Raw genomic sequence first — 9,935 nt, 5'->3', positions numbered from 1 at the left:
CACAGTATGATTTCTCTTCGCTGCCATCCCAGTTATATTGCTGAAGGTAGTATGAAATTTCTCTCTCTCTCTCTCTCTCTCTCTCTCTCTCTCTCTCTCTCTCTCTCTCTCTCTCTCTCTCTCTCTCTCTCTCTCTCTCACACACACACACACACACACACACACACACACACCGCGTAGTGTAGTGGTTAGCACGCTCGATTCACAATCGAGAGGGCCGGGTTCGAGTCCCGGGGCGGCGAGGCAAATGGGCAAGCCTCTTAATGTGTGGCCCCTGTTCACCAAGTAGTAAATAGGTACGAGATGTAACTCGAGGGGTTGTGGCCTCGCTTTCCCCGTGTGTGGAGTGTGTTGTGGTCTCAGTTCTACCCGAAGATCGGTCTATGAGCTCTGAGCTCGCTCCGTAATGGCTGGGTGACCAGCAGGCGACCGAGCTGAGGTGAATTACACACACACAAAGAGAGAGAGAGAGAGAGAGAGAGAGAGAGAGAGAGAGAGAGAGAGAGAGAGAGAGAGAGAGAATTTTTTATTCTGCAGTAACCTGGGAACTGGTGTGTGCCGGATCTTGTGACCTGTGCATAGCAAGCACTGATGTCTGCGTTAATCAGATGATACATTGTAGTTGGCGCTTTCATGATAATGGTTTATTTGCCAAGAAAGTTGAACAAAGATTTATAACAATTTAAACGCTGCCATTCTTAAAATATTAATCATTTGATATATCTTGGCCACGATTTTCAACAAGTTATCGTTTATTTATTTTTTACTTTGTGTATGTACTACACACATGTATTAGTTTATAGGCCTGTATTTCACTGCTGAACTAAACTTCGAAGATACACAGAATCGGAGATGATTCAGTGCAGACAGTGGTCGGTGGCAAACTAACGAATTTTCATATTACTAAATACATTCGATCTTATTCAAATACATCGCATTGCATTAAATATTTCGGCTCTTTAGTAAGCATAACAACAGTCAGGCATTTAACTAGCTTAACAGTCGTTCAGGTATCTCTCTCTCTCTCTCTCTCTCTCTCTCTCTCTCTCTCTCTCTCTCTCTCTCTCTCTCTCTCTCTTCACATGGCAACTGTGGACACGTGAATGTAGAAAAAAATAAATAACCATGTCCTTGCTGCTCTGACGTATACTGCATCATGGAATTTTCTAGACACGTGTTGGAAGTTTAGAAAGGAAGAGGTGGGGCAAGACGAGTGGAGAGTGTGGAGGTGACGGTAGTGATGGAGATTGGTTTGATTTCAATTGATTAATGTGTTACGCTAATTGGTTAAGGGTTGATAGTAGGCAGTGGATAGTTTGTGATGGCATTGTTAGTTGGTGATAGAAGTGGATAGTGATTATTGTAGCGGTGAGAGTCGTGGTGGTGGCAATAATGTTTGTTGTTATCGGTTCAATTACTGTTTCGGTGGTATTGAAGATATGACTTCTCTGTATTCCTACGTTGACTATTTATTTATTATAATTATTATTATTATTTTTTTTTTTTCACTGGATGAGCCTCACTGCCTAATCCTCATCCTGACACTCCTCGATCGTCACTCATCAGGAAGTATAGCATTCATTCCCTTTAACCAGGAACTGCTCTCCAGGTAAACTCTGCGTTTATATTTCTTGAAATTAGATATCCTGTAATCATCATCGCAGAAAATATGATTGTTAATGATACAGCGAATATGCAGTATTTCTATGTTATTTAGACTTCGAAAAAAAAAAAAAAAAAAGCAATGCTGTAGTAAAAATCGCGGGTGTCTGTGTGTATGAACCCTCCATGAAACAGCGGAGATGCTTCGAAGTATGTTTCGGCCGATGTTTTCTGTCTTTTTTTGTCAGGTGTAGTTGGGCCGGTGGTAGTCACCAGTCGGTCTGTGCGCTGCGTCCAGGTGAGATGTTGCTTGCAGTCATTGCATTATTTGTGTATTTCGAGCATTCAGCCAAGTTAGTGTTTGATTTTAACTAGTGTTATTGCACTGACGTGATTGAAATGTGTATGACGTGTTGCTTCTTTCTGCCAACAGGTAGAGACAGGCGGGAATGATGGTGAGTGAAGCTATCGTCACACTAGAAGGTGGCCAGACTGAACGTGAACGCAGTTGAAGTGGTGGGTAGTGAATAAGAGTGTGTCAGCCTCGCATTGCATGGATTGGGTTGTATGGGAAAGCTTAGGATGTTGCAGAATAGTACCAACCGCGGTAAAAGTACAGAATAGGATCCCCCCTTTTCCTCCATCCCATCCCCCCAACCTGCTCCAATCATCTAGAGTTTAGTGTACGAAACTGTAACAACCAACCAAATCATTGTGGACTTGGATTCTGCAGGCACCGGAATATTAATTTAATTACTATGGCCATGGCCTTACAAAAGCCGTCCTCACATTAAAAACATCACGGACATGTTGTATTGTATATCACCTCGCATGGTTGTTTCAATGATTAGAAAGGTGCCATTCTTGACTTTTTCCTCAACCGCTTGTTAATTATCCGAATTCAGCTTAGTAACCACCTAGTATGTGAAGGCGTTCCTCAGCCTCCAAAGGAAAGCTTTCATAACCTAGTGCTATTGGATTTCCTCAGTATTATGTCGGGGTTACCTGTTTTTGTTCGTTGTACGTCACTGACAGGTGTTCGTCTGTAATGTCTATAAGCAGATACTTCAGTGATTCACAAGTGATAGTTGAGTGGTTCACAAGGTAATAAGCGATAGTTCAGCGATTCACAGGGTATAACAGGTGGATAGTTTAGTAGTTCACAGGGTAACAGGCGGGTAATTCAGTGGTTCACAGATTAATAAGCGATAATTGTGGTTCACGGGGGTAACAAGCGGATAGTTCAGTGGTTCACATGAGGTACTTGATCCCACCGTGGGACTCCGTGTTCGCTACCTGCTCACTGGTAATTTGGCGATTGCTTAGTTGATGTAATCATTAGTTCCGCAACCAGCTCTACATTATATTTATTGACTTAGTAAATTTCATCTTCATTTTGAATAACGCGTAGTAACTAGGTTCCTTTGCCTAAACTTACCCATACCCAGGACCACGAAGACAGGAACTGTTTTCCTCTCATACCGCAGTTTACTTCTGTCTCTGTCTGTCTGTCTCTCTCTCTCTCTCTCTCTCTCTCTCTCTCTGTCTCTCTCTCTCTCTCTCTCTCTCTCTCTCTCTCTCTCTCTCTCTCTCTCTCTCTCTCTCTCTCTTTCTGACACTGTATCCATTATGTTGATTATTATAGTTTGATTTTTGTGTATCCATCATATAAGGTAACTGATTTTATAATATTCATACATTGTCATGCTTTTTATATAATATATATATATATATATATATATATATATATATATATATATATATATATATATATATATATATATATATATATATATATATATATAATCCGGCCATCATTTTGAAGTTGTTTGACAGTGATGGGGAGACTTATTAAACGAACTCCTATTCTCAAATTGCAGGTACAATTTTCTTGCAGTAATCTATTCCTTCCTTCAGAGACTGTCTTCATTGTGGTTGGTTGAGAATAAAATGATTTGGGGAATACAAATTCATCTCTGTTCACTAATCATTGTCCATGCAGTCATTAACATTTTAGCCCAAATCAGGTTGTTACATGCCAGATTTCATATGTTATTCAGTGGCCACGTAAATTACTAGCTAGGCCTTAAATTGTGAACAGATAACAGTTTAACCTGCATGTGTAGCCTTTTCCATTAAAGACCTTGATACTGGATTTGTATATTCATCGTCTATCAGTCATATCAACAAGTGTTAATTAAGTACAGGGAACAATCAGTATATACAACTGATTACATTTATTAGAAGCTATATACAACTTGTATAAGCATCATTAGACCCAGAATTTTTTTCAGGTTGAAAATGGTATCGAACTATCTCCACACAACCCCTATTGGTGGTGCTTATGCCCTATGGTGACATGGGAAGCAGGAAGGAAGAGGTGGCAAGACATAAGACTGATTAAGGAAAAGAGCAAGGGATTAAGAAACTATCTACTGAGTGTTGACTGGCAACGGATAGGAGGGAACGCCCAGAATGGAGGTGAGGAAGAGGAGGTTGGATCAGAGAGGTGGGGGTAAGGTGTGAAGATGAGAAGGGAAATGACGGACAGAAGGATGAGTGTTAAGGGAGGTGTGGTCCGAGTCAGGTGATGGGTAATAGGGGAATTACCGTGTGTATTTACTTGATACATAAATGTCATACAGGCCAAGTCACTAACACTGCCATGTGTAGGGCTGACAGCCTCTTGCAGCCTCCCTCATTTTCTTGCATTCTTAATTGAACACTAAGGACATAATGGAGTTTTTTGTTATTTTATTGTTCTGAAGTCTTGACCTCTTGCTGAAGCTTAAATTTATAGTACTTCTTCATATTATAGAAACTATTTTACTGTGATACAGTAGGATTCTATCTATCTATGATTTTCTATGTTCCAGTTTCCGAGATCCACAGCGAGACATGTAATCCTGGAATGAGTAAGCCTCAACATGATGCAAAAACATGACAAAAGAGAGGAATAAGAAGTCTTCATTGCCAGTGTTGGGACCAATCATATCAGCTGCTTACCTGCTCACCCACCTGCCGATGTCACCCTAGCCAACTACTGAAGTGGCACTGTGGTCTGTATTCAACAGCTGAGTGTGGTCTGAGTCAGGTTATGTTGAGATGGGTGATGATGTGAGGTTGGGGAATATTGATAGGGCTGAAGTGGGGGATTTAAAGCAGGGAATTATTGTATAAATAATACTTCCTTGATAAATTACATACAGACCAGGTTGCTAACATCTCATCTAAAATGGTAAGATCACAAATGAATGACAGAAGAGACGATATAGAAGATTGAAGGCAGGAGGTGAGATTTTAAGGTTATGATATAACAAATTAGAATGGACTACAGGTTAATGAGTAAAGCTAAAAGGAATTATGAGTTGAAGGTAGACAGCCAGGCAAAGATGGATCCCAAGGGATTTTTTCAGATATACAAGTCAAAAAAGTAAGAAATTAGTCCTATAAAGGCAGCTAATGGGGAGCTGGTTAGTTCTGGGGAGGAGATTAGTAATACTAAAGTATGAACAAGTATTTTTCAACTGTTTTCACTCAGGAAAACCTGCAGGGAATTCCAGAGAGAACAGATTTTTAGAGCAGAAGAGTGAGAAGCCGACAGATATTTACATACCCTAAAGGAGATGGTAGAGCAGGAGATAGATCAACTAAAAATAAAATTGAAGTCACCAGGACCTGATAAAATATACCCAAGATAAGGAATGCAAGGTCGTCAGGGAGTCGCTTGCATTGGTCTTTAGGATATATATCACTAGGGTCAGATGAGGTACTGATAATGTGGAGGCATGCCAACGTTGTATGCATATTTAAGAAAGAGAAAAAACCATTAACTTCAATTATATAGGTCAGTAATACAGCAAAGAAAATAAGGGAACATCTAGCTAGACAAGCACCAACTTGAGATAAATCATTCTCAACATAGACTTATGAAGGGTTTTTACAGGAAAGTTAGAGGTGGCCACCTGCAGCTGAGGTACGCAATTGACATCAACTTTCATGGAGAAGCACACTTCATTGGCAGCTGCAGACTGGTGAAGAAAAGTTGTCTGCCGCAGCAATAGTGAAAGCTTACAGAAAGTATAAAGGACAGGCAACAGGCCAGAATCAAACTTGCCACTCTCGTATCTTCATTGCCAGTGTTGGTACCAATCAGATCAACTTCCTGCCTGCCGAGATTGTCCTCGCCAACTAGTTTAGTGGTTCCCATAGGATTCAACAAAAGTGTGCCAGTTGGATCAGCATCACTACTGAGGATAATGAAGGTGGACCGAGGTCGCCTAAAATTGTACTAAGCCGGAAACACTTGGAAGACACTCTGGAGAGGATATATTGTAATAGTGTGTAGCAATTAATAAAAAAAAAAAGTACTTGTTTATCAAATTCTCCATTTATCTTTGATTAGTATAATTTTAGGCCACCTTCAGTAAGTGATGTTGGCACACTTTGTCAAATCCAGACCACAGTGCCTTATGGAAGCCACTTTAGTTAGCCAGGATGAGGCTAGGCAAGCAGGAAGTTGATCTGATTGTGCAACACTAGCCAAGGAGGAAGTTGATCTGATTGTGCAACACTAGCCAAGCAGGAAGTTGATCTGATTGTGCAACACTTTCATCTGGATCTGCTGTGCAACACTCATCTGGATCTGCAGTTTTTGGCAAGCCATTTCTGTTGCACACTTTCATCTGGATCTGCTGTGCAACACTCATCTGGATCTGCAGTTTTTGGCAAGCCATTTCTGTCATGTGCAAGGAAACTCAGATGTATTTTCTTGCATCATCACCAAGTCTATTGAAGAAAAGAATACAAATAAAAAATTAGTGTTCCCATCCATGAAAATGTAGAATTCCTTAAATATATCAGATGACTGTTAAAGCATGCTAGGCTATATATCAGATGGGTTTCTTTCTTCCTGATCTAGCAATGAAGGGAACTAAGACAAGTTCAGTGCTTGTAATCAATGGGAAATGGAATGACTTGTTCATGGAACTCATCTTTCCTGACTTAGCAATGATACTTAAGCGAGAGCTGCAGGTCAATAGTGATCAGTACGTTACATATTGTAGCAATGATACTTAAGCAAGAGCTGCAGGTCAATAGTGATCAGTACGTTACATATTGTAAATCCTTAAATTTAAAATTAAGTTGTCAAGAAATACTTATGTAGTAAACGAATATTTTCATTGAAATCATTTAATATACATGTATATTTAATTTTGACTATGAATCATTATTTTTATAACCATTATTTAATATACATGTATATTTAATTTTGACTGAATCATTATTTTTATAACCAATGTAACAACACTTAAATCACTTTCAATACATCTAGATACTCATTTTCGTTTTAAATTATGAAAAAATCATAAGTAATTTCGATTGTTTCAATCATTCAATATATGTGGTCTCAATGTCCAATACATTGACACTGCCTACTTACTCTTCCCGCTAACGTTCATCAGCTCTTCGCCCACTGGACCAAACGCCTCCGTTTGTTAAGGGTTTCTGTCCTTCACTCACAGTGAGGAACACACACCCTATCTCTTGCACCTGGGATCTGTCCCTGCAAGCGAACAGTAATAAATTTCTGGTATTTTTTACATGAGAGGGGTTTATTTCATCCTGTTTTAAGGGAGGGGGGGGGGTGAGGGGAATGGAAAAAAAAAACCGACGGAAACGAAGGACAGGTCGAAATCTACCGAAAGAAAATAATTTCGTCCCAGTATGGTGTAAGACTATAAATTTTCCTAATTTCGTATTCATCTGTACACACCTCAAACACTCCATAAATTTTCCTAATTTCGTATTCATCTGTACACACCTCAAACACTCCTGAATTCCTAATTTCGTATTCATCCATATATCTGTACACACCTCAAACACTCCTGAATCCGAAGACTTATAAATCATCCCTATCCTCTAGGTTTGCATGACGGATGCCGGGATGCGGCTCATCGCGATATTTGTGTGCATTGGCAACACTCACGCGAATTCCACTTGTGTTGTACTTGGCCACACGAGATAGATTGTAAATTCGAAACGCTACCATCAATGAATGTAACGAAGCTCGCTACTAGTTTTCGAAATTTAATTTCTCGGTCAGTATTCATAATGCAAAGTAAAACTCGCAGGACAGTGGCTAATTGTACTTCCATGTCTATGGACGCATAAGTATGTGTTCCTTCAAGCGCCAATCATCTCGATCACTACATTACCTAAACTGAAAAACTTCCTCCACCACGACCCTTACTAACAAGCACAACTGGAGAATGAAGAATGTCCTGCAGGGCGCGGAGAGTGGCAAGGGCTACACGCGCGTAAGTCTTGCGAGGGAAGCATCCATCCATACTCCCGATGCTGCCGCGAATGAAGAGATGAGAGTCCCTGCTGTGTGAGGCATAAATAAGGTTCTCTCCGGCAGCTGGGGGTTTCGTCCAAACGTCTGCATGGTCGTGGCGTCGACGTCTCCCTATTGGCGGCGGCAGCACCACATCCACCTGATTCCCATTGTTGTTGTTGCTCGCCGCATTGGCGTTGTTACTTGCTACGTTGTTATTGTTGTTTACGTTGTTGTTGTTGTTATTGTTGTTGATGTTGTTCACGATGTTAAACACTGTGTTGAAGACGGTGACTGCTACAGAAGCGAAAGCCATCTGCGTGAGGGAGGCGGATACGGTATCTGCGTAGGAAGGGCAAGCATCGGCACCAGCACCACCACCTCTCACGGGAAGGTACATTACACCGCGGTCCTCCCTCTTCATCCTTGGGTGCACCGTTTCAATACCGGGGGATGAATTATTCACGCGGACTGTCAGTAGTTTGAGGAAGTCTTGCTGCAGCTGGTGACTGAGTAAGGTCGAAGTGTCCGGCTTTGTAATACCAGACATTTGGTTTAAGACGTGATAGGCGGAGGTGAGGCTTCCACGTCCCCAGGTTCTCCCCTCGGTACGTTGTATACGCCAGTTGTCTGTCACATGACGACGTGCCATGGTCTGCAGCTCCTCCTTCAGACCATCCAGTTTTGTGATTCCGAGAGGAGATTTGTGGGCCAAGATTCTTGAGATGACTGGTGGCACCACTGAGGCACATAGCGCCTGTACCACGGCCAGAACACCCAACAACCTCATGCCTTGCACCGTCTACCTAGTTCTCTGTTGTGTGACTGAGAAAGATGAGGCGGCAGCACCTAGCAAGAGCATGCCGCCGCCTCCATGTCGATACAGTTCGCGGAGCGTGCACTGACATAATGTCACGCAACAAGGAGTCCGTGGACGGAGTAATTCAAGACATTTACAGTTTACACCAGACTGAATTACATATACAACAGATCCCTCCACTAACCTGGGAACATAACCACCTTTTGGAATAAAATTATGAAAACATACAGCATCAACAATTATGAAAGGCAGCGCTGGAATTCTTATACAGCTGGATGTAAGTACTACGTCACTGATCTTTCGACGAAATCCCTAATAATGATAAAGACATGTATCAGCCTCTCTTATTCTTCCCAGAGAATCTCTCCCCGCACTCCACAATCCCTCATCCTCTCTCTTGTCGTCACACTGTTATTCCTCCGTTACATTGATTGCCTGCCCGAGTGGTTTCGCTGCGTGCAGGTGGGTGTCTACAGTGAACTGCTCAACGGGGTGAGACCCGGTGAATTAAGTGACTGTGTGAGGCGCTGGATTGAACCATCCTCCCCATAGCGGTTCATCCTCAGTGTGCTAAGTCAACACCCGGGAGACACATCTCTCAGGTACAGTAACACACACACACACACACACACACACACACACACACACACACACACACACACACACACACACACACACACACACACACACACACACACGTCAACAAGAGCTAATTAACAAAGTATCCTTTATTAAACTTCGACACAGGACAGAAAGATCTTCCTTGGAATGACAAATCTATCTGTGCTGAATCTGATCACCACCACCGTTGCCGCTACTGCTGCCACCGCCACTCCCAGTGTATATAATTCAACTGGCAGGTGAGAGAAACTTGAAACATTGCACTACGTTTGTGGCAATCCCATATTGTGATTCACGAACATCTAGTTAAGAGAACTGGCATTATGTTCTAGTTTATACCAAAACAAATATCGCATCATAGAACAAAAAATAAGAAAACTTTAGATAAACATACAACACTTGAAGAAATCTCGGGAAAGCATGTATAATTTGACGAGTATCAGTGATCAAAGCTCTCAAGGCCAAAGTCATGACAGCGCAGCTTGCGCCGTCTGCCCAGTGTTTATCTTTTGACGTGTCTTACGACCGCGCAAAGGGTATAGATATCGGCTA

General features: G+C 41.7%; 2 protein-coding genes and 1 long non-coding RNA gene across 3 annotated transcripts in view; 2 read left to right on the top strand and 1 right to left on the bottom strand.

Annotated features, from left to right (window-relative positions):
- The first annotated feature begins 1,127 nt into the window (after nt 1–1,127).
- Nucleotides 1,128–7,203, top strand: LOC123505588. The gene is made up of 4 exons (XR_006675208.1): nt 1,128–1,900; nt 2,036–2,118; nt 3,897–4,083; nt 4,479–7,203. It is a non-coding gene; the product is annotated as an uncharacterized LOC123505588 (long non-coding RNA).
- Nucleotides 7,050–9,003, bottom strand: LOC123505586. The gene is made up of 2 exons (XM_045257077.1): nt 7,860–9,003; nt 7,050–7,168 (listed from the first exon to the last, which is right to left on the bottom strand). The coding sequence occupies exons 1-2, from the start codon at nt 8,730–8,732 to the stop codon at nt 7,118–7,120; spliced, it is 924 nt and encodes a 307-aa protein (XP_045113012.1). The 5' UTR covers nt 8,733–9,003; the 3' UTR covers nt 7,050–7,117.
- A 418-nt stretch (nt 9,004–9,421) lies between these two features.
- Nucleotides 9,422–9,935, top strand: part of LOC123505385 — a 4,877-nt gene continuing 4,363 nt past the window's right edge. Inside the window, exon 1 of the mRNA XM_045256604.1 lies at nt 9,422–9,622. Within this exon, the coding sequence (XP_045112539.1) occupies nt 9,531–9,622 (92 nt within the window). The 5' untranslated portion in view covers nt 9,422–9,530. The remainder of the gene's footprint in view (nt 9,623–9,935) is intronic.

This window comes from Portunus trituberculatus, chromosome 18 (assembly GCF_017591435.1).
Source record: "Portunus trituberculatus isolate SZX2019 chromosome 18, ASM1759143v1, whole genome shotgun sequence".
Classification (NCBI taxonomy): domain Eukaryota; kingdom Metazoa; phylum Arthropoda; class Malacostraca; order Decapoda; family Portunidae; genus Portunus; species Portunus trituberculatus.
This window is presented reverse-complemented; position numbering and strand designations above follow the sequence as displayed.